Source organism: Pipistrellus hanaki (genome assembly GCF_964339955.1).
Source record: "Pipistrellus hanaki genome assembly, chromosome: 13".
Lineage (NCBI taxonomy): Eukaryota > Metazoa > Chordata > Mammalia > Chiroptera > Vespertilionidae > Pipistrellus > Pipistrellus hanaki.
Genome location: NC_140515.1, coordinates 57,341,027 through 57,365,015, shown reverse-complemented (window position 1 = coordinate 57,365,015; position 23,989 = coordinate 57,341,027). Strand labels below are relative to the sequence as shown.

Below are 23,989 nucleotides of genomic sequence, written 5' to 3'. Positions count from 1 at the left end.
AACGCCGAGCCTCTCTTCACATCCCCAGCGGAGTTCTCCATCCTTGACAGTTTGTGAAATTGCAGCGTTAAGTAAAGACATCGCCGGAATGTTCTCCGCTTATTGGAAAACTCATTAACTAGAAAATAATGCAGGAAATTTATACCCCGAAAGCATGTTGACATTCTGGGCAATGCCTGCGGGGTTTTTTTCTTGCTTTCTTCTTTCCTCTTCCTGTCACTCGGTCTATTTATTTATTTATTTATTTATTGGTTGGATACCCTCTGGGTTTCAGGAGTCTTTGGTGTGTTTTTATAATCTTTGATTTCATTTTCTATTTTAGAAAATATTTTTATTGATTTGAGAGAGGGAGAGAGAGGGGGAGAGAGAAACAGAAACATCAGTGATGAGAGAGAATCATTGATCGGCCGCCTCCTGCCCGCCCCACACTAGGGACTGAGCCCACCACCCAGGAGTGTGCCCTTGACCGGGATTGAACCTGGGACCCTCCGGTCCGCAGGCCGACGCTCCGTCCGCAGCGCGGTTGGTGCTGTGTGAGATGGCTGTGCCTTCTGCCGAGGCGCAAGTACAGGTCCGTGGATGGTGCTCGCTTTGGGGCCAGGGCTTGCTGGAGATGCACCCTCGGGGTTGGATCCCCCAGGTTGCAGGCTTAAACCCCAGTGGAGGGTGTGCAGGAGGCAGCAGATCCAGGATTCTCTCTCATCATCGATGCTTCTATACCTCTCTCTTTTAAATCAATAAAAAAAAAAAAAAACCCACTTTTTAAAAGACTATGAATTAACCCCTGGCTCACGGCGGAAGGAGAGCGTTTACACGTGTCACCGGCTCAGCAGCCTGTCCGAGCTGATGTCCGAGGAGCTCGAAGGGCGAGTCCCCGATCGAACCCGCGGGGGGGCCGTGCAGGCCCAGCAGGAGCCTTCGGGGTGCTGGCCGCGGCCGGAGGTAAAGCTCTTCGCCTGGTCTAGGCCTGACCTTCCTCCGTGAGCCTCCGGAGAGGTGGCATCAGCTCCTTCTGGATAAATCTATTTAATGAACAAACGATAAGCCCCTTTCCAAATAGAGTGATGTTCCCGGGGGCTTTTGGGGGAAGATGTTAAACTGCAGCCGGGGAACGGGTTTACACAGAGCTGCGTGTGTGTCCTCGGCCCAGGAGTCTGAGCCGGGAGGTCCTCCCTCCTGAGCGCGCACCGGGAAGAGCCCGCCGCGCACGGAGCTCGGTGCCAGCGCCGGAGAGCTGCTGTCGACCTGCAGGATCTCCGTGTGTTTTGTTTTTTTATCAATTTCAGAGAGGAGAGAGAGACGAAGAAGCAGCACTGATGAGAGAGAATCATGGACCGGCTGCCTCCTGCACGCCCCACTCTGAGGATCGGACCACAGCTGACAGGGGCCTGTGCCCAGACCGGGGACCAAACCCCTCTCCTGCTGCCTAGGCATGTGCCCTGACTGGGACGAGAACAGTGGCCTCTAGATTCAGGGGTCGGTGCTCGGCCACTGAGCCACACTGGCTGGCCCTGGACTTTGGCTATCGCTCAGCCCTCACTCAGGCCTGTGAGGAATGACCCTTACAGACAGGGACAGACAGGGACAGACAGGGACAGACAGAGACAGACAGAGACACGGAGGCTGAGAGACGGAGTTGTCTCACGCCTGGTCCCACAGCTCGCTGACGGCAGGAGCGGACATTGAACCCAGACCCACAGCCGCCAGGCGGGGGCACTCCGGTCGCAGTGGCGGGAAGCCTGGAAGCGGAAGCCACATGGCCAAGGGCCCGGACGGATGCTGGGAGTCTCAGATTTCCCTGGTGAGACACGGTGGGGGTGGTAAGACACGGTGGGGGTAGGGGCCGTCAGAGGGCTGCACAAGGCGTTCCTAAGCCCTCTGGCTGTTAGTCTACCTTCCTCTCACCGGGTGTAAACAGACAAGCAGGTGCAGACCCCTCCCCCCGTGAACGGTGTCCTCCCTTCCAGGCCTGCAGAGCCCCCCAGATGAAGGGAGCTTTGGGCTATAACAGCGGTTCCACATTTTTCTATTCCACCTCCTTCTGAGCATCCAGTTGGAGGCGTGCAGGAGGCAGCCTATCCTATTTCTATCTATCTCTCCCCTTCCTCTCTCTCTGAGAAATCAATAAAAACATTTATTTTAATTTTTTAGAAGAAAAGGCAGGCTCAGTGACGGGGAAGACTGGCCTTCGTCAGGGACGGGGCTGGCCCGGGACAGGTGTGCCCCGTGACCTGCTTTCAGTGGGAGAGCCCTCATGGGGGACCTTCCTGGGTGGTAGCCCCGGCCGCCCCCGAGCAGCTCAGGGCTAGTGCGCGGCCCTTTCGCCCACGGCCTGGCCTCGCCCTGGGGTTTATTCCTAACAGCATCCTCTCTGTCCTCTGGGCAGCGCCCCCTCCCCCGGCAGCCGGACGGACAGACGTGAGGGAACGTGCCCATGGAAGTCAGGCCCTGTGGTCTCAGCTCCCCGCCATCGAGGGCCTTCGGGGAGGTCACGGAGGAGGTGGGGGTCAGCACACTAAAGGAGGCCCCGCAGCACCTCTGCCTCAGAGGGAGGGAGGGAGGGAGGGGAGAGGGGCTCCCTGCCGGGTCTGCACAGAGGCGTCCACCTGCCTGCCCGCTGCCGGCTCAGCTCGCTCAGTGCCCGGCACAGGGGCCAGGCCTGCCCCGGGCCACGTCCTGGGGGGGGGGCAACCGCATCTCCCCAGGGGCTTCGGGGAATTCGGGGCTCCCACGGTCACCCCGAGGAGCCATCAAAGAGTAGCCCGCCTGCTGCCGGGAAGCGGGTTTTAAAACCCCGATTTGCAGAATAAAGCATCTGCTCGCCCGCGGGGACGAGAGGCACAGCCACGGAGGGAGCGGGGCTCAGAAAGCAGTTTGGGGAAATCGCTTCCTGCTCCCATCGGGCTGGCTCCACATTATGCAGATGAGCACGCTATGCAGATGAGGCGGCTCGGTGGCGGGAATGAGGTTTGCCGAGGGCTCCCCGCAGGGCGCCGCTCGGCGGGCGGGCGGCCGGCCCCCCGGTGTGCGAGCGCCTAACGGTCACTGCGGAAGGAGGAAGGCCTTCTCTCCAGAGCTGAGACCTGGGGGATCGTGTGAGGAGGATGCACAGAGCAGACTCCCCTAGGCCCGTGTGCTTTGTGGTTATCTCAGCAGGGAGAGACACAGAGCTCTCTCCGGGGAAGAAAGAATTGGAGAAAATGCAAATGAGTTCGCTGGAAACCTCCTGAAATGCGGGGCCCTGGGGTCCTCACCTGCCCCCACAGCCCCCCCAGCCCTGGGCCCCACAGGACAGGGGGTCCCCGGAGCGGCCCCCATCCAAGGACGGCCCCCATCCAAGGACGGCCCCCATCCAAGGACGGCCCCCATCCAAGGACGGCCGGAAGCCGATCACTGTCTCGCCAGCAGAGAGGTGTGGACGGGAATCAGGAAGGCTGGTCTGCCTTGATCGCTCTGGGAGGTCAGGGCTGACCGTTCAGTGCTTGGCTGAGACACTGGTAGCGGAAGCACCTCCACCTGTTGGACTTCTGATTGGCTGTTATTGGCGTTTCCCGCCTGAGGGCTGTGGGTGTATCCCATCATCTTAATGGAGGGAGGGAATGAGGTCACTGTGTGTTCTGGGGGTGGACCTGCTCCAATCATGGGTGCAGGGACGCAGAGTCAGCCCCATCGACCACCGAGGACACAGATGAGGCGGGGAGAGAGTTTCCGATTTTTAAAAACTTAGTTATGCCGAAACCGGTGTGGCTCAGCGGTAGAGCGTCGGTCTGCAGACTGAAAGGTCCCAGGTTCAATTCTGGTCAAGGGCATGTACCTGAGTTGCGGGCACATCCCCAGTAGGGGCTGTGCAGGAGGCAGCTGGTCGATGTTTCTCTCTCATAGACATTTCTATCTCTCTCTATCTCTCTCTTCCTCTCTGTAAAAAAATCAATAAAATATATTTTAAAAAAAAACTTAGTTGAGCTTTTTTTTTTTCTGATGCAATTTTTTTCTTTTCTTTTCTCGCCTGGGGGTGTGTCCTCATTACGTGGGTAGTGTGTGTGAGCAGGCCTCAGCCTGACATCTTAGACTCCTCTGGAAATACCAGCTGCGCCATCTGGTGGACACTGGCGTGTGTGCACCTGGCTTCCGTCTCCCGGGAAAATGGACCTCAAGTTGAAAAAGAACTAGTATCTGCATGGGGATTTCTCCTTCCCTTCCTCAGGCTGGCCCGCCCCCTCTGCAGATACAGAGGGGCCAGAATCGGATCCTTAGCTGGGGCCACGGTCACACTGAGGGCAGCCCGGCGGCGAGTGTGGCGTCACCACCACAGCCCAGGTGTCCCTGACGTGTGGTCTGCAGGCGGGAGTGGCCGTGGGCTGGGGACCAGGGCAGGGGGACGGTGCGGGGACTGACTGATTTGGGGGCTCTCGGAGAGGCCGAGCGAGGGCGGAGGAGGGGGTGGTCAACTCGGCCAGGCCCAGAGACTCCCCGAATGAACCCAATTCCCGATGCTTTGCCTGCCACATTCACTCCTCCGTTGTGCGCGACCTTTATTTAAATACCACCTCCCATTGGTGACGGAGAAATCTTGACACTTGGGATTATAAAAATGATGTTTTTATAAAATGGCAAACCGTCTTGACATTTCGTTACAGGCCTTTCGACAAATTTCCGTTCTCACCCAAAACCGTTCTTCCCGGCAGAGCAGGTTCTATGAAAACAAAGTGTGGGGTTTTTTTTTTTGTTTGTTTGTGTTTTTGTTTTGCTTTTGTGGGGAGAGTCCGATGAGAGGGGCCGCGGGGAAGGCCGGGCCAGGGCCTGCACCCCCGGACCCCGCTGGCCAGCTGTGCGCCCCTGAGCAGGCCCTGCGTCCATCTGCGCCTCTCTCCCCCTCTGCGAAGGGAGAGGCTTACCCGGCAGGCCTCCAGGCTCACCCAGTGTGCTGTGAGGCTGTTTCCCCGGGCTCATCCTCGGCGGGGAAATGGACTCTGCAGTCTCTGTCAGCTGCACTGCGCTGGCGGAGGGATGGCTCCAGCCCTGGTGCTGGGTTTGGGTCCTGGGACCTGCAGGGGTGAGGACACTGATGGGGACATAATCCCGGACCATCCAGTGGCCCAACGTCATCGCGGGTCCTCAACGTCCGAGAACCTCTCCCGCTGTGACCAGAGACACCCCAAGCCTGCCCCTCCCACAGCCCCGTCGCCGGGCAGACCCAGGCCTCCTCTGAGGGGATCCCCGAGGGTCACTGAGCGGGGCCCCGCCCATCTGAGTCCTCGGAGTTAGAGGGCTTTGATAGTGGCCTCCAAACACTTCCTGTGGAAATGACATACAGCCCAAGCCAGTTAGGCTCAGGGGACAGAGGACCGGCCTGGGGACTGAAGGTGCCAGGTTCGATTCCGGTCAGGGGTACAGGCTCTTCCCAACCCAAGTCAGGGTGCAGGCAACCAATGGATGTGTCTCTCTCACATCAATGTTTCTCTCTCTGTCATTCCCTCTCCCTTCCACTCTCTCTAAAAAAATCAATGGAAAAGTATCCTCTGGTGAGGATTAGGAGAAGAAGAAGAAGAAGAGGAAGAAGAAGAAAGAGAATGAATACACAGGCAGACCTCAGAGATGCCCGGGTGGGTTCCAGGCCACTGCCACAGGCAGAAAGTGCTAGAAAGCTTGTCCGTGTCAGTTTGTCAGTTTCATACCCGTTCCAGCTCCAGAGGACACGGCGGTGGCTTCCCTGCCGATTCTCGAACCTGCACGTCTGTGGGGATGTGCCTCCTCCTGCGGCTGCTGGGCCCGGGGCCTGGTAGGTGGGTGAGCTGGCACGCGTAAGGTGGGGTGGCCCCAAAGGAGCACCCGGTGAGCTCCGTGCACATGCCTCGGGCACTGCCGGCGGCGGCTGCCACTTCCCGTCAGACCCGGGGGGTTGGGGCGGCCCCTTGTCCCTCAGCCTGGTCCATGTGTGGCATTTCCCGTAATTTCCCATGATCCACCTCAGCGGTGTCTCAGGAGAGTTTGAATGTGTTTTTCCCTAAATGCACACAGGCTCTTAGGCATCTGCACACCCTCCTTTGCAAGGTTTGTGTTCAAACCTCTGGCTCAGTTTCCTGTGAGACCGACTGTTTTTGAAACGTGTACACGCTCTTGGATATGTTGCATGGTATTCAAAGAACTGCTTTTCCTCAGAAGACACCAGAGCGTGTCTCTTTCCGTCCGGGTCCGGCCGGGATACACAGATCGTCCCCATGTTTGAGAAGAGAGTTTAGAACCAAGAATGACGACGTACGTGTAAGTGATTCCCACCAGCCTCATGCAGGTGGCGACTGCAGGAAACAGCCACCACGCCAGGCCTGACGAAGGAGGGCAGGTGGACAGTCCTGAACTCAGGGCCCAGCTGGTTCTGGAGGTGGCTCAGCTGGGCAGGGGCTGTGAGTGGTGCCATCTGCTGGCTGCTGCAGGAACAGCCTGGGGGAAATGTGTGTGTGTGTGTGTGTGTGTGTGTGTGTGTGTGTGTGTGTGGGCGCCATCTGCTGGCCACCATGGGAACAGCCTGGGAAACTGCACCTGGATCTGCTGGCAGCTGCGGGAACTTGCCTACTAGGGGAAATGTGGTGGTTGCCATCTACTGGCCACTGAGGGAACTGTCTGGGGGAAATGTAAGGGGCACCATCTACTGGCCAATGAGGGAGCTACCTGGTCCAGGTCCCCTCCTCAACCATCCGAGTCCTCCGGGTCCCCCTGTGGGCAGCTGTCCCAGCAGAGCGAGTGCCTGGGTCCAGGCCCTGTCACCCACGGAGAACAAAAGGCCAGAGGAAAAACTGGGTGCGAGGGGCGGCCCGCGGCGGGCTTGCCCTCAGCCTGAGTGATGCTCAGCCCCCCGCACCCCTGACCTGAGCAGGTGCTCCTCTGAGGCCGCCCCACCTCCCACGTGCCACTCCCAGCAGCCCCGCAAGGGGGGACCCTCGCCATGCCCACCTGAGGACAGGAAGCGGGGCAGCAGGGTTTAAGTGACCCGCCCAAGGTCGCACGGCGGGGACACGCCAGATGGAGCAATCAAATTCAGTCCATCCTAACACCCCAAAACAAAGAGGATTTACCGAAAGAAAGCCTTGACGGGTGATGGTAAAGTGAGACGGGAACAGGAATAGCGGGCCCGCTGACTTCAGGGAACCTTTGCAGGAATCAATATCTCCTGGTCAGATCAGCTCGTAAAAGCAGGGCCGGGGTGCTGGGGGACCTCGTGGGGGTGGTACACACAAACACACACACACACACAACCCACACACACACATACACGCACACATACACACACCATGCACACGCCACAGATTCTATCGGTGCGGTTCTTGGAAACGACACTGCCTGACGTTGCCTTTGCCACCGTGGCTTAGAGACAAGGAAAGGCTTCGGGCTGGGGGACGCTGAGCTGAGGGAGGAGGGAGCACGCCTGCCAGGAGGGGGTTAGGCTCTGCATCTTCCATCTATCACGCCCGAGGCGGCGGGCCAAAGGCGCTCATCAGCAAGATTCACGCTTGAGCGGCTCAGAATAATAAGGGCTTCGCCACCCTGAGCTCAGAGGCCTGAGCCTGGCACAGAGCAGCCTGTGGGGCTGACGGGTCCCATGATGCCCCCTGTCCCGGGGACGGGCCTGGCGTAAATTTAAACCTGCACCGTCAGCTTGCGGGATTGGCGCGTGGTGGCGGCTGCCCAAGTGTCTGAGCCAGCGCCGAGCCCCTGCCCGAGGGAACCTGGCGGGGGAGGGGGGGGGACACAGCGCAGGGCACGTGGGCTGGGCTGTCCCCCGGTGGCTCTCTGACTTTTCAGGTCTCCACGCATTGCAGGGAGCCGAGCCCTGGGTCTCTTCGCCCCGGGCCCCCGGCCTCCTGGGGCATCAGAGCGGCAGGCATCCCAGGCTTATGCCCTTATGTGTGTGTGTGTGTGTGTGTGTGTGTGTGTGTGTGTGTATCTCATCTCTGCTACTATGGTGAGCTCTTTGGGGGGGGAAATAAAGTCCAGCCCAGCCAGTGTGGCTCAGTGGTTGAGCACCAGGAGGTCACAGTTTGATTCCCGGTCAAGGGCACAAGCCTGGGTTGCAGGCTCCATCCCCAGCAGGGGTTGTGCGGAAGGCAGCCCATCCATGACTCCCTCTCAGTCGGGGATGTTTCTCCCTCTCGCCGCCTCTCCCCCGCAATCAATTTAGAAAACGTACCAAGCACACCTCCTTTTCGTTTTCTTACGCATCCAAGTAATGGCTTCTAATTGTGTTTACTCATAAATTATGTATAGCGATGACATAGTGGGAGAATACGAAGCTTTCGGAAGCCGGTGGGGGAGGGAGTCTCGGAATCCGGAGCCAACCGGTCTTGCAGAGCAGCCCGTCATCCTGTGCCTTGCTTTCCATCTTGTTCCTCCGGTAATGAACAGAAAGTGACTCTGGCTCCTGTCGGCCAATAAATAATTGATTCGGGAGCTGTCAGAGAACTCTCAAAATCTGGGGCATTGTTGCCGCAGCACCAGCTGGGAGTGCTGCCGATGGGGCCTCTGTGGCTCCCCGCCCTCTGTCCCCGGGGCGGTGGGGACCGACGGGGGGCCTGCAGGCTGCAGCGCCCGCTCCTGGGCCCCGGCGCCGGGTTCCGGGTGGGCGGCCTGGGGGACGGCCCGCGGTTTTCATGCAGAGTCCTCGGTCTGCCCTGTCCCTCCGTGGCTGTGGCGGCCACCAGCCCAGATGGCTGATGTCATGTTGGACCCTGGACCTCGGCTGCCCCGCCCTGCTCACCCGTTTAGAGGGAGCGCCTGGGGCCATGCCACCACTGAACCCCCATCCCCTGAGAGGTCTCCCACTCTTCAGAGAGACGTGGCCCCCCTCCTTCTCCAGGAGCAGCCCGCTGCCCCAGGTGCCCGCTTTGCCGGGGAAACACCTGCTGGCGCCGCGGGCCCTGCTCCCCGCTCCAGCCAAGGGCGGGGAGTCCATTCCGTCATCTTTTTTCTCCTCCCTCATGACCCTCAGCACCTGCTGGGATGTGTCTGTTCCTTTCCCTGTCAGGCGGGCCGCCCGCACAGGGGCCAGGGGTGGGTTCACTGCTCCGAGTCTGGATCTTCGTGGGCACGGCCAGATTGTTCTAAGCTCTGGGCCTGGTTTGCAGGCCGTCTCAGCCTCTTTCTGTCCTCGGCTTCCCAGGTAGCTCCTCCACCAACCCCTTACTCAACGCTTTGTCCATCTTTCTGTTTGCCACCCACAGAAAGCCTCCTTACTCACGTTTCTATTGATAACTTCACAGGAGACACTTGAATCCCTTCCCCAGGTTCCACACCGTTCTCCTTCCTCATGATGCAAATAGCAAACTGATGTCATGTGCGGCTAAGGATATATTTTCTAGAATTTGGGGACCCCAATCCTCTTCCTGCTTTTGGAGCTGTATTTACTGAGACCCTCATTTAACCAATTTCCCTTCTCTCTTCTCATTCCCATCCAGGGTAGCTGGACTGCGCGGACCTTGGTGGGTTGCAGACCCTGGACGGATGGAATGGAGGAGGAAGCGCGTGGCAGGAGAGGGAGGGGAAAGGAGGGAGGTGGGGACAGACCCACAGATGGCAGCTCGGTGACCTGGAGCAGGGCTCCAAAGGGGACAAAAGGCCGCCTGCTTTTCCAGCCCTGGGGCTCCGCTGCCTCGTGCTGTAGCGCGTGCTCTGCCGCCGGCGGCCGCCAGGGGCGCTGTGGCTCACGCACGTGCCCTCCCCGCGGCGGCCGCCAGGGGCGCTGTGGCGCGTGCGCGGCGGCGGCGGCGGCGGCGGCGGCGGCGGGACGCAGGGCGCCGCCCCGTCCCAGCATGCCGCGCGGGTAAACAGACATGGCGGGCGAGGGAGACCCGCAGGACGCTGCGCACGACATGGGCAACCACCTGCCGCTGCTGCCTGGTAACCGCCGGCCCGGGCCGGGGCGGGCGGGCGGCGCGGGGCTGCAGCGCGTGTCGGGGCCGCGGGCGGGCGCGGGGGCCACCGGGCGGGGCTCGGGGCGGGGGCGGGGGCCGGGGCCGGCGAGGCGGGCGGGGCTCGGGGCGCGGGGCCGGCCGCGCCGCCACCTCCCGGCGCCCTCCCGCGGGGTGACAGCGCGCGTGCCCCGGACACACTCTCCGCCGGGCCGGCCCGGCCGTCACTGCCCGCGGCGGCCCAGCCCCGCGTTCTAATGTGCGAACTCCCGGCCGCCCTCCCGGAGCCTCCGTCCCTCCGGCGTCCGCCCCGCCCCGCGGTGTCCGGTGGGAGGCGGAGGGCCGTGCAGTGCAGCCACTCCGCATGGGAGTGAGGAGAGCGGAGGGAAACTGGTTAACTGAGGGTCTCAGTGAACATAACGCCCAGGCGGCGCTCGGCCTCGTCCTCCTGGGAGTGTGGCTGGGACCAGGGCCACCCAGGGGCGCTCTTGGGTGCTCAGAGGGGCATCTGGAGACGTCTGGGAGCGCGTGCCCAGGGCCGGGCTGTGCACGCTCAGGCCCGCAGGTGGGGAGAGAGAGGGAGAGGAAGAGGTGGTTGGGTGCCTGCACCTCCTGCCCCTGGGTTGGGGGGGGGGGGTGTCTGTGCAGGAAACAGTTGTGGTGCAGGCAGTTGCCTAAGGAAAGCTGTGCCTGGAGGGGAGGTTGTGCACCGGGGGTGGTGTGGTTTGGCCGCCGAAGAGGCTAAGGGCATGCACACCGTGCAGGGGGGGTCCGCTGTGCACAAACAAACGCGAGGTGAGTCAGAGGGTTCTGGAGCCAGCAGCCGAACTAACCGGAAGCTCAGTGTCAGCGCTCCCCGCCCTCAGCCGTCAGCCCGCCCAGCACCTGCCACCCGGGAGTGCCAGGGAGGACGGCCCCTGCGTGACCCGGGCTCGGACTTCACTCCGCTGGTTCCCAGCAGTTAGGGTTTGTCCAAAAGTCAGAGGGAGAGGCCCAGAGAGCTTGTAGATGCGATGATAGTGCTTTCTCTGAATCACATGGGAACTTAAAAAATGTATCAAATTGTGAAAAGTGTAACGGATGTCCCCTTGGCATATGGGAATTATTTGTAAGGAAACATTGGGCTGTCCATACCCCCTGCACTATGAGTTGCTTCAAAGAATAATCCCCTTGAAGTGCCATGGAAATAGCTAACTATTTAAATGCAAAGAATCTGTCTTGGCCAAGGAAACGCTGGCCGAGGAGCAGGACCATCGGGGAAGTGAGGCTCAGCCTCCTTTATGAGAAAGGCTGTACCACGGGGTGTCCCCCCAAAATGCATGCCCACCTGGAATAATGATTAATTCCCTGGTTCTTTCTTTTCACATTTAACCCATTGGAACGAATAATTACTCAGAGTGTCCATACATTTTGGGGTGGGACAGCCTTTTATGTCAGGAAGCCATTTGGGGACTAGAAGTCAGAATGGCTGGAATGTGAGTTTTAAAACCATGGATTCTAGCCGCGAGCTGACTGCGGACCTGCTCCACCTCCTCAGGTGCTGCTCGAGGGCCTCGCCACGGGCCCATGGGGGCCATGCTGTCAGGACTGTAAAAATGAGGCGTTAGATTCAGAGCATTTTTATCATCAGTTTATCTTTTTCTTCATCTCTTGGTGAAACACCTATGCTCTCGGGGGAAATTGGTACTTATATGACGTTACAGACCACTGGCCGTGAGGGTATAGGTGAAACAATGACACCTCTTTGCCAGAGCCTTCTATCCAGGAGTTCCCAGGGATCCACCGCAAGCCCAAGGCAGTTCCCCTATTGCCGGGGTCGGCAAACCTCGGCTCTTTGGCCCCACGTGCGGCTCTTTGGCCCCTTGAGTGTGGCTCTTCCACAAAATACCACGGCCTGGGCGAGTCTATGTTGAAGAAGTGGCGTTAGAAGAGGTTTAAGTTTAAAAAAATGTGGCTCTCCAAAGAAATTTCAACCGTTGTCCTGTTGATATTTGGCTTCGTGGACGAATGAGTTCGCCGACCACTGTCCTATTGCAAGGCATGTGTGTTTTCTAGTCAGGGACCTCGCTGGAGGTGGTTTGATTTCAGGAATGATGCTCACAGAGGAAATGACTTTTGGGGATGCCGTTTTATCTACTAAGAGGGCTCTTTGGGGCGTTTAGAAATATAGAAAACAAGAGTCGAGATAAGATGCACTAAGTCTTTATGGTTATTCTAGGCCAGGGCTACGCCTGGCTCCGTGGCATTTGGGCTAGAGGCTTCTCTGTTTGGGGGACCATGCTGTGGCTTGTTCAGCAGCACCCTTGTCGCACCACTGAGGGGCACCCCCCCCCCCCCCGCCCCCAGTGGAGCAGCCTGGCAGGGGTAGGAGTCGCAGGGGCCGGCCTGAGGAGGACAGACCCCATTGCAGAGACGGCACCTCTTCACGCAGCTTTTTCCAGTTTTCACACCGATTGTCAGTGACGTCAGGGTGTAAGTAGGTCAGCTTAGCTCTCCTAACTCAGAAGTTACGTGTGGAGAAAGCTTTCAGAGGCATTTCTTTTAAAATGCCTCATGTTGCACGCGAGCTTTAAAATCCGAAGCAGAGCGTGTGTGGAGATGCCTGCAGGCACTTCCTTCGCAGACATTTTGAGTGCCGGCCAGGGAGATGAAGTCACCGCATGGAAGTCCTTCCGCCGGGACTGTGCGGTCCTGAGTGGGCCTCCCGCTTCCTCTTTCCTGTGGGAATCGTTACAGTGAAAGTCTGAAAAAACCTACAGACTGTCTTACTCATTCCTGTCGCTCTTCAGACGAGGAAGCTCCAGTTTGATCAGCTGGAGTGGGTCTCTCCAGCAGTGCGTGCGGTGCCCTGTAGGGAGGGGACCCCGTGCCCCTTTAGGGAGGGGACCCCGTGCCCCTTTAGGGAGGGGACCCCGTGCCCTTTAGGGAGGGGACCCCGTGCCCTTTAGGGAGGGGACCCCGTGCCCCTGCAGGGAGGGGACCCCGTGCCCCTGCAGGGAGGGGACCCCGTGCCCCTGTAGGGAGGGGACCCCGTGCCCCTGCAGGGAGGGGACCCCGTGCCCCTGTAGGGAGGGGACCCCGTGCCCCTTTAGGGAGGGGACCCCGTGCCCCTGCAGGGAGGGGACCCCGTGCCCCTGCAGGGAGGGGACCCCGTGCCCCTGCAGGGAGGGGACCCCGTGCCCCTGCAGGGAGGGGACCCCGTGCCCCTGCAGGGAGGGGACCCCGTGCCCCTGCAGGGGGGCCGGGCCAGTGCTGCCCTCGGCGGGAGGGTCACAGGGAGGAGCCCCACGGACACGCCCTCGGCTGGTGGTCCGGTCGGCAGCTGCCATGCGGGTCGGTCACAGTGGCAGCTTTTCACCTCGTGGTCTTCCTCCCGGAACTTGTAAGCTCAGTCTAGTCCTGAGGACACAGCGAACAAAGTGCCCGAGTCAACTCCAGCCGGAGAACCCGGAGCAGCGAGGCCGGGAGATGTGACTGCAACGTGGCCTCCCGGTGGGCCCTGGGGCCGGGAGGGACTTGGTACAAACCAGGAAACCCAGCTAAGGGGGCCGCCGACTCCTCTGGTGCCACGCTAGCTCTGGAGGTGGGCGTGAGGAGGACAGGAGCGCGGCTTTCTGTAACCCTTAAGCAGTAGTAAGAGGCCGAGCCTGGGCCAGACCCCGGCCCTGCGGCCTCCTCACCGTCTGCAGGGACCGCCCGGCGGGAGCGGGACCAGAACCTGCCGTCCAGGCCCGGACCGGGGAAGGGCTGTGCCTGCGGGAGGGGCGCAGCTCGGACGGTGTCGGCATCCGTTTGTGCTCACGGTGTTCTTTCACAGCAGAGAACGAGGAGGAGGAGGACGACGAACTGGAGATGGAAGTTGAAGACCAGGATAGCTTAGAGGCCAAAAAGCCAAGTGTCATAAACTTTGACACCAGTCTGCCAACATCGCACACGGTACGTGGCTCCAAGGCGGGTCTGACGGACACACGGTTACTGCAGGTGGGAGTTCTCAGCCGGGGGCCCGGAGCCCATCTGCTGCTCACACAGAGGCTGGGGGGCCGTGGGCAGGGCCGCAGAGCCACTCCCTGGGACTTTCCCGCAGTTTCCCGCCGCCTCCTGCTGTCACCCTTAGAAGGTTGTCCCCATTCCTGTGTGTTTCTGCTCGTCTTGGAGCCACTAAGTTCCTTGTTCTTTGCACCATGAGGTGCTGGGGCGCTGCTTAGCCTGCTGACCTCTGACCCTGTCATTGGTGATATCTGGGCACCGAGATGTTCTTATCTTAGTCACAATAAAGTCTTTTGAACCAGAAGAATGGTCTGGAAATTCTAAGAGCCAGAACTAGACTTCCTCGGGATTGCTGATGCCCCGGGTTCATTGTTACTTGAGCAAACGTCAGCTCCCCTGTGTATGCCCCCCTGGCTTGGCTTGAGCCTGTGGCGTGTGCGGTGACGCCCGCTCTGCCCGCTCTGCCCGCTCTGCCCGCAGTACCTGGGGGCCGACATGGAGGAGTTCCACGGCCGGACCGTGCACGACGACGACAGCTGCCAGGTGATCCCGGTGCTGCCGCAGGCGGCCATGGTGCTCATCCCCGGCCAGACGCTGCCCCTGCAGCTCTTCAGCCCGCAGGAGGTCAGCATGGTGCGCAGCCTCATCCAGAAGGACCGGACCTTCGCCGTGCTCGCCTACAGGTGGGCCCCGCGGCTGGACACGTGCTGTGAGGCGGCCTGCGCGGGGGAGAGGCCTCCACAGCCAGCGTCAGCGATGGCTGGCGCAAACGGAGGGCTGCTCAGCGCCCGAGGTGTGCGGAGGGAAGGGGCGTTGGCTTAGGGACGGCGTGGGTCACCGGAGCCCTGGGCGCGCTCGGACGGGAAGCCTGTTCCTTCCTATGGGTGCTCCCGCTGTGCGCGGCCTCCTGTAGCCCGTTCCCCAGGTGGCAGCCAAGTCTTTGCAGCGAGGGTGATTACTGTGAGCTGCCTTCCCAGGGGCATTGATTCCGTCAGCTTTGCGTGTTTAAAAATTAAGATTAAATGTTCCAAACTGTCTCCTTCTGAAATCTGCCCGGAAGCAACGTGCAGGAGAGGGAGGCGCATTTCGGGACCACGGCGGAGATCTATGCCTACCGGGAGGAGCAGGAGTTCGGGATCGAGGTGGTGAAGGTGAAGGCGGTCGGAAGACAGAGGTTCAAGGTCCTGGAGCTGAGGACACAGTCGGACGGGTAAGGGATGCCGTCTCCGAACGACCTGTGTTTCTCATGTTTGTTTACTCCACTCCCCTTCCAACTCCCTAACCTGTGACTAGTTCTCTTTCCCTGGAAGCCGTGGCCGGTGGTGCCCACGTTTGCTGTGCATCAGCCACCGGGCTGTTTGTGACGCTGCAGCAGCCCGAGTGCCTGCCTCATGCCCATCCTGGGAGCCCCTCCCCCAGGTCCCCGGACCCGGAGCTCCCTGAGGTCCGAGCAGCGGGCAGACCCACAGGGCGGTGCATTGGGCATGGCTCTGGATCGAGGGCCTCTCAGCAGAGCATGGTGGAGCTCAGAGGTCATGGGCCTTCTGACGTTAGGAGTCCTGGGTATTCAGTTTCACCAGTTATCGGCTCAGCTCTCAGGAGGAACTAGTGGCCCGCCAGGGGATCAGTCCCCCGCCCCCGGCCGTGCAGAGCGGCCACTGGCCCTTCCCCTGGAGTGCATATATGGGGCCTCGGAAACCTGGCAGAAGCTACGGGAAGCGGACTCTGGGACCCCCGCGCCTTGCAGGGCCGCAGGAACCCTGGCAGAAGCTGAGCGGAGTAGCCGCTGGCCCTGGCCCCACTGCCCTGCCCCTGCTGTGGGCGCTGCCATCTTGTGATGGTGTTAGGCGTGAGGGTTAATTTGCATAGTACCTCTTTATTATATAGGAGGATAGTAAACTCATTTGTAAAATCTAGTCCACCTTAATTTATCCTTTTTTAAAACACACACACACACACACACACACACACACACTAGCATCTGTCCTGATCTCTCGGGCGTGGCCCTGGACTCTGGCACAGGTGGCTCCCCGTCGTCCAAGAGATTCTGGGTTTTGCCCAGGGCACTCCCTGTGAGACATCATAGCTCAAACACACCGCACTGCCGCAGGACGTCTGTCTGTCTGTCTCCCTCGGGGCATGAGCTGCTCCAGGACAATGGCTGAGACTTTGCCTCCTCCCTGAGGCCCAGACCTTCGCCTGAGCGGGTGGAAGTGTGTCCCGAGGGCCCTGCCCTGAGACACTGAGCAAGCTGCTTGCCACTGATTGCCTAACCGCTCCGTTCTCAGAGTGCTTCCTGGCCTCCTGCATATGAAATATTTATTATTAGTGAACACTGTGTTCCAGAAGCCGCAATGGAAACTGACTTGGGGAAGTGTATTTCTGAGCCTGTCTTGGTATCGGTGACTTTTGATTGTGGGAAAACCATTTGACCACAAGAGGGCAGCAGACCATTAACTCTGACAACAGGTCAAGGCATGTCCATCTGACAGCGTGCAGCCGGGCTGGGCAAGATGTGGTCTCCCCGGTGGTCCCCAGGCCCCCGCTGAGATGCTTGTGGGGCGGGGCTGTCGGCAGGGAAGGGCTGACACGGGCACTGCAGGCCCTAAGCCTGGTACCGAGGGGTCTGAACTCTGGGCAGCGCCACGTGTGCTGCTGGACCTGTTGGCTGGCCGGCGCCTCGTCCAGCACCAGCTCCCGAGTGCACTGGCACCGCCTGGTCGCCGAGCCTGCACCCCCCAAGCACATGGCTGGCGGCACAGCCTTCCTGTGGCGGTGTCCCCAGCACCGGCCGCAGCCAGGGTCGTCCCTGTCGCGCTCTGGGAATGGTGGCTTTGCTGTCGTGAGAGTTGAAGTAATTAATTGTTAAGTGTGGAAAGATCATGTGTATTTGATCCTTTGCATGCTCAGGTTAAACGTTTGAGGAGAAAGGACGTGCACATGGGAGTTAAGACTACAAGTCCTTCTCTGGTCTTTCCAGCTCCTCCTGTGCACGGGCCTCCTTTTCTGTTCCTTTCTCCCCCCGCTCCTCTGGGCGGGTGATTGGAGGGAAGGGGAGGGCAGGCGGCCTGGGGACATGGGGCGACAGGGCGGTGGGTGTCTAATAAATGAAGTTATAAGCGTCAGGGTATGCACTAGCAGTTGGTTACGTGGTGACTTTTTAACTTGGTTTCATTTGTAGACTGTTTATTACCCGAAACGTAAACACCTTCCTCTCATGCCATCTGAGATTGAAAATCCACTCTTAGGTTACCTTTGGTTTGAACTCGGGTATGATTTATGAAAAAATAGAAATGCTCGAAAAACTTTTGTATCTTAACATCAGCATTTGATTAATGCTTTTTAAAAAAAGAAAATCTTGAAAACCTTAGTGTTTAAAATTAGCCTCATGTTTGGAAGCCTAATGGTTTGAGTCAGTTCACCTTAAAAGTGAGCCCGTGCCTGTCCTCCTCCAGGATCCAGCAGGCGAAGGTGCGGATCCTGCCCGAGTGCGTGCTGCCCTCCACCATGGCCGCCGTGCAGCTGGAGTCGCTCAGCAGGTGCCGGCTGGTGCCGGCCGCGCCCGCCCGGGAGGACCGGCGCTCACACCAGTGGTGGCAGAGGTACCAGAAGGTGAGGCGCCCGTGCCCGCGTCCTGTGGCTTAGCCGTCTTTCTCGTAGGAAAACAGCGGGTGGAGCCTGTTTCTGCTCACCGTACGTTCTATCTGTCTCGGGTAGAAGTAGTGTCTATGCTTTCTGCCACAGGAAGGTTACTAGATTGCAAATCTCGAGTAAATTGGCTCTTTGAGATGTATCTCTTAAAACCCTGGGAAGTTTTCACTGTAACCTGATAAACCCTGCGCTGATCGTCCCTCGCTCTGTCAGAGCGGAGTGAAGGTTTAATTTTAACGTAAATCCGTGTGATTGGCCATGAAGCGTCTCTGGCGGGTCAGTGTGCACCCCACCCTCCTGTTCTTGGGGTTGAACGCACCCCGTTTCAGAAAGGACTCCGTTGCAGCTGGTGGGGGGCTGGGTGGGGGGCGTCGGGCTCGTGACTGGTTCCTGAGGACGCATTGATCTTGCGATTCTGCGTCTCATACCCAGTGTTCTAGAAGGTTCCTGTGGGAGTTATCCCTGGGAGGCTCCCAGATCCCCGCAGCTTGAACAGGTTCTGAAGGGTGGGCAGTGCCGCCGCCGCCGCTGTGTGCTCAGGCCCGACCCGGCCCCTCGGCCCTGGCTGGCTCAGGCGAGCAGGCCATGGCAGGGCCGCTGCTGAAGTCGGTGTGTGGAGCACACCCCCAGCGGGACACGGGCTCCTGGACGGATGGGGGAACCGAGAGCCTGCTCTCAGCCTTGGGGCCGCGGCTCATTCAGGTCACAAAGCCGGGGCGGCATGGAGGGGGGCCTGAGCGGGCCTCGCCTTAGTCCGCTCCCGTGCCGCGGTGTGTCTGTGGTGGGATCACTTCACCATGTGACTGTTTTTCTGTTTTCAGAGAAAATTTCATTGTGCAAATCTGACCTCGTGGCCCCGCTGGCTGTATTCCTTGTATGACGCAGTAAGTGACTCACCTTCAGAGAGAGGGCAGGGCGCGAGAGAGAAACATCCGTGATGAGAGAGAATCACGGATCAGCTGCCTCCTGCACACCCCGCACTGGGGATCAAACCCACAGCCCGGTCCTGTGCCCTGACCGGGAGTGGAACTGTGACCTCCTGGCTCCTCGGTGGATGCTCAGCACTGAGCCAGCTGGCCGGGCCTTTCCTGGTCCCCATGCCCCATACCTTCAGGGCTAGAATGGAGATGGTTAGGGTTTGAAGGAAGCCTTGGAAGTTTTGTTGGGTCACATGGAGTTACACTTAGAAAAGTAAAGATCCTTTAACAGTGTTTTGGACTTTTCTAAACAAATATGTTAACGTCTATCTGCCGGTCCCTAGTTGGTGTGCTCACGGTCACCTCCACAGTGGCTTTGCTAACTTTTAATGCCCAACATCACCCCCCCCCAATAGAGCAGAGCCCCCCGGACGGGCTGTCAGAGCAGGTAGAGGAGCCTGGGTTTGTAGACACAGACTGTGCAGAGCGTGGTTTCTGTCCCTCTCTGCGGTTTGGGGCAAATCACTGGAGTGTCTGTAACGGGGCAGTGTGGCTGCTGTGCTTGGCACCATCCACACTCCACATGGCCACTGGTTCCTCGGAGTCACCATGTCCACACGTCCCGCCTGGGGCTCCACAGGAGGCGCTGAGCCCTTAGCACCCGCACAGCCCGAAGGACAGCTCACAACCAACACCCAACACGGGCTTGGTGCGCACACGGTGAGGGATGCTGAGCTCATACTTGTGACAGTGCCTGCGGTTCACGGCCTCAGTCCCGGGTGGCGGCAGGAAAGGCTTCCGGGCAGGAGAGGAGGCTGATGCCCCCTGAGCCCAGGGCGGGCGCCTGCCAGGCCCGGAACCCAGGGCGGCAGCTGCAGGCCCCTTGGGTTTGGGATCAGCTCCTGTGAGAAACAGGCGGACACTGGAATGAGGCCTCACTCGCGAGGACTTCATTGTGCTGAGCGCCTTCGTGTTCTCGCGCTGAGAAGACAGTGAACTGTGTGTGTCTGAGCCTCATCGGGCTCCTTGTTTCACAGGAAACGCTAATGGACAGGATCAAGCAGCAGCTGCGGGAATGGGACGAGAACCTGAGAGATGACTCTCTTCCTTCCAACCCAATAGGTAGGAAACGTTAGTTGAACGGAACCAAAAGTGTTTGTTTTCTTAACTAGTGTTTCTGTTAGCTTTGAGTTTTAAAAAGGCGTGCATTTAGGAAGTGGAGCAGGAGGTTTAAGTGCGGGGACACCCCGTTTCCAGCAGGGCCTTCCTGAGCAGCGCAGGCCGCCCTCCCTGCTCCATTCACGCCCTGGAGGCGAGCTGGCTCAGCGGAGCGGTTCTGGGGCCGGCACACATCCCTGTGCTGCTGGGGCTGGGTAGCTATTGTCCTGGTCTCTCAGCAGATACACCCTAGCGCGTTAGCCTGTGTGACTGGAAAGAGGCTCTGTCAGGAACAGTGTGGGGAGCTACGAGGTAACCCCTGGCAGTGCCTGCCTCGGTGCTGTGATGTGAGGATGTTCTCTGGAACGGACACGCTTCCCAGGTTGAAAACGTGCAAACCCGCCACGTGTCTAAGATTTCTCTTACAGAGTAGCTGCTTGTCTCCCCATCGACAACGTGCTGAGGATCCAGCTCCTGAAGATCGGCAGCGCCGTGCAGCGGCTGCGCTGCGAGCTGGACATCATGAACAAGGTGAGCGCGCACCGGGAGGCAGCGGGGAGTGGCTCCGGGGTCCCCCGCGGCTCCTGCAGGGGCGCCAGGCCTGCAGTGAGGACCGGAGGGAACCGTGTGCCTTCCCGGGCGGTGGGCCCCTCTGTCCGCTCCGTGTGGACGCTGAGGCCGGAGGCAGTGGCTAGAAGTGCGCTCGGACTCCTTGGCCGGTGTCCGGTGGGCTGTGCCATCCCATCGCTGTGTGAGGGGTTTTCCCCACTAACCTCCTCCTCCTCTTCCAGTGCACGTCTCTGTGCTGTAAGCAGTGTCAAGAAACAGAAATCACCACCAAAAACGAGATATTCAGGTGAGAGATTTATTACGTTTTCAGTGAACAGAGTACATTTCCCAGCCGTCTTCACACCGTTATTATCAAGGCTGTTCCGCTGCCCGTGCACTTGGTCTCTAGTCGCTCAGCAAGTGAACCGTGAGGGCGTGGCCTCTGGCCGGGCTCCCTCCGCCCCAGCGCAGGGACCAAGCAGCACAGGACCGAGCAGCACAGGACCGAGCAGCCCTGCGCCGTCCCTGCTGGGCCCAGTTCTAGAGCAGTGGGTCCCCGGGGGGCGGAGGGGGGAAAGGGAGAGACAATTCAAGAATGAGTTATTAACTGATTTTTTTGCATTTCTTTGGTTCTCGGGGCCTCATGTACAGAATACATGCTGTGACCTATTTATGCGTTTCTGTTCTCTGTTATGTTTTAAAACCTTAACCTGGTATTTTTTCAGATAATTTTGTATTATTTTTTAACTATTTCTTAGTGATTCTTTCCTCATACTTCAACTGCTCTTTTATTTCTGTTTCATGGCTGCCATGTGCTTTTGAAGCTCGTTTAGACCAAGTTAATGGCCTTTCAGGCTTCCTCCTCGCGAACAGGGGTTCGCTTCTTGAATAATGTCACGGGGCGGGGAGACAGGATTTCAGAGCTGCTTAGGTGGGTGTGGCCAAAACAAGGTCGGGAACCAGTGGTCTGGAACATAGTAAGGGCGTACCAGGCCGCAGGCATCACAGCCCCGTCCTGGTAAACGTCCGTCTTGCCACATCTGGCCCAGACCAAGCAGGGTAGCTCTGAGCCTGGGCCAGAGCTGAGGGAGTGTTTGAACCGCTGGTGACAAATTCTAACTGCTGTCCGCAGCACGGCTGAGACCAGCACTGGCCCTGTGGCCAGCGTGGAGCAGTGTGGGCTGAGCCAACCTGGGCGGCTGCCAGCCTGCTGCTGTGGCTTCGAGGCTCCGCTTTTACATAAACAAAGCGAACAGCTCAGAAGTCTTAGCCCCGGTCACCTCGCTCCTTGGTGGGCTTGTCTGAAGTCTGTAGGGATGAGGCCCCCCGTGCGTGCTGTGCTGACTGACCCTGTGCTGTCTGTTGCAGCCTGTCCCTGTGCGGGCCCATGGCGGCCTACGTGAACCCCCACGGGTACGTGCACGAGACGCTGACCGTGTACAAGGCCTCCAACCTGAACCTGATAGGCCGGCCGTCCACGCAGCACAGCTGGTTTCCCGGGTAACGTTCTGGGCACTTTTCCTTTTGGCTTTGCCTTAATTGGGCACAAAGGTTTCTACGGAGCATTGGGTTGAATCACAGCCCAAAGCAGACGGTGGAATGAAGGGTTCTCTGCACGCCCCTCATGCCGTGAGGGCTGGCGCCTGGCCAGGGCTGCCCTCACATCGGCTCCCTGATTGGGGGGGGGGGAGGAGGGGTGGCCTGCGGGTGCCCTCGGTTAACTGCACTGCCCGTCCCTGCCACCGGCAGCCTCCAGCCGGGAGCCTGGGCAGTCCCTCAGCCACGTCCTCTTCGAACCCGAGTATGTCTTTTTCTTTTCTTTTTCTGGACAAAATGAGCTGAGCAGGAATTAGTGGTTTTACTGCTATAATGGACCTAGAACCATGACAGCTTAACACCCTTTTTAGTCCAAGGACTAAAACGAGAATTAACGTGTTAACCCAAATTCTAAGGTTGGGACAAGCCCAGGGGACAAGGAAGGAAAGTTACTGACTTCAGAGAGGAAGAGAAAGATCAATGATGAGAGATTATCACTGACCCGCTGCCTCCTGCTCGCCCCACACTGGGGATCAAGCCTGCAACCCGGGCGTGTGCCCTGACCAGGAATTGAACTGTGACCTCCTGGTCCATAGGTTGATGCTCGGGCACTGAACCTTCCTGTTTCAGGTTTCAGTTCCGCATAAGAATTTCTGCCCTGAGCACTCCCTCCGGGGCAGCTGCTGTGGAGGCGGTGGGTCGCCTGTGTCACACAGGGGCCAGACCACATGTCCCGCAGGAACTCTGGGCGTGCAGAGCGTGCACCAGAGCTCCGTGCTCTTGATGCTGAGAATAGGGCCCTGGGGCAACGCTCCCAGCAGGGCCACTCCATAAGCTGGAGGCAGAGATGGCCACTCGGCTCACCTTCCCTTTGCTTTTCCTGCCACAGGTTTGCCTGGACGGTCGCCCAGTGCAGGGTCTGTGCCAGCCACATCGGGTGGAAATTCACAGCCACCAAAAAGGACATGTTACCTCAGAAATTTTGGGGTTTGACTCGCTCTGCTCTGCTGCCCACGATCCCGGACACTGAGGACGAGCTGAGCCCCGAGAAAGTAGTGCTCTGCCTGTAGGCGGCAGGGCCCGCGCTTCACCAGCTGTGGCCCCGGCAGCTCCACCTCGGGATGCCCGCTGCTGTGACCCGCAGAGCGGCCCGGGAAGGGGCAGCCTCGCAGCCACAGGGCTTTGGAGGCGTGGCCTCAACTGCCCTGTGGGCGAGAAGAGCCCAGGACCCTGGTTCTCGGGAACGCTCACCTCCACGCAAGCCGGGTTCCGGCAGCCTGGTGCCAGGCAGCCGCCATTGCAGACTGCTTCCCGCACGGAGCACGGAGCACGGACGCCGATGGAGGGCGACGTGAGGGCGTGCCGAGCGCACGTGTCCGTGCTCCTGAGGCTGCGCTCAGCACCCGGGCCCACGGGAAGGGGGAGGCAGCGGGCAGAGCTGTGGAGCCCATTACTGGCCTCCGATCCTCTCAGCGTCTGGCTTCCCTGAGGCCCCCCCGGTTTGTAAATATTAGAGTTGAGAGAGGCAGGTTGAGCCCCAAAGAACCGTTTCCATTTTCTTACGTGTTTGTCAGTAAAAACCCAGGATGGCGTGCACTCGCTCAGTGTCTGACTGGGACACTGCTGGTTCTGCCCCAAGCGCAATCGGAACCTAGACCGCTAAGGAGCGGACGCTCGAGTGTGTCCCTCCGGGAGGCCGAAGCAGGACGCTGTCTCTAGGCTGTACTGTTCAGGGCCAATTGAAAAAACCTGTAAGTAAATTTTAAGAGCAAAACTCAAACACGTTCTTTGTTTAAGTCACATGAACCGGCTATACCAGCAGATGGCGTAGGTGTGAGAAGTAACTTGGAGACGAAGTTCTCGCTATGCTGGTTCCCTACCTCTCTGCTTCTACACTGAGGGTCACGGGGTGTCTTCAGGTGTGTGAGCCACTTCACCTAATTCACCGGGGAAAGTCCAACTAAGGGGTAAAACGTGAGGCCCAAACCGACTGTCTTCTACCAAACATGCGCCCGCGTTGACTGCCTCGCCCACAAACACCAGTGACCACCCTGCACGTGCCACCTCGTTCCAAACGCCACACTGCCCTGTGCTTTCCGGTGGCACTGATGCCTGCCGGGCCGGTGTCTGCCGGTCGCTCTGCACAGCCATGCTGAGGCTAACCCAGCGAGGCCGGATGCAGCCGGGACATTTGCCCCTGAGTGTCATCTCTGAATGTTCCATCTTGCTCACTGACACTTGCAAATAAAACGCTAATAAGTGAACACTTGCATATATACTACTTCAAAGTGT

At 59.2% G+C, this 23,989-nt stretch overlaps 1 protein-coding gene across 3 annotated transcripts; it reads left to right on the top strand.

Moving 5' to 3' along the window:
• The first annotated feature begins 9,748 nt into the window (after nt 1–9,748).
• CRBN (cereblon) lies at nt 9,749–23,961 on the top strand. 3 transcript variants are annotated; one of them, XR_014796652.1, is made up of 12 exons: nt 9,749–9,888; nt 13,717–13,835; nt 14,367–14,569; nt 14,947–15,096; nt 17,342–17,498; nt 18,359–18,421; nt 19,492–19,576; nt 20,028–20,143; nt 20,404–20,468; nt 21,530–21,661; nt 22,587–22,977; nt 23,026–23,961. XR_014796652.1 is itself a non-coding variant. In XM_084902313.1 (11 exons), exons 1-11 carry the CDS (start codon nt 9,822–9,824, stop codon nt 22,765–22,767), a joined length of 1,338 nt encoding a protein of 445 aa, XP_084758439.1. In that variant the 5' UTR covers nt 9,749–9,821; the 3' UTR covers nt 22,768–23,961. The 3 variants fall into 3 exon arrangements, 2 of the variants coding, with proteins under 2 accessions (XP_084758439.1, XP_084758440.1); XM_084902313.1 differs by having other exon boundaries at nt 22,587–23,961; XM_084902314.1 differs by having other exon boundaries at nt 9,793–9,888; nt 13,720–13,835; nt 22,587–23,961.
• Nucleotides 23,962–23,989: the final 28 nt, after the last annotated feature.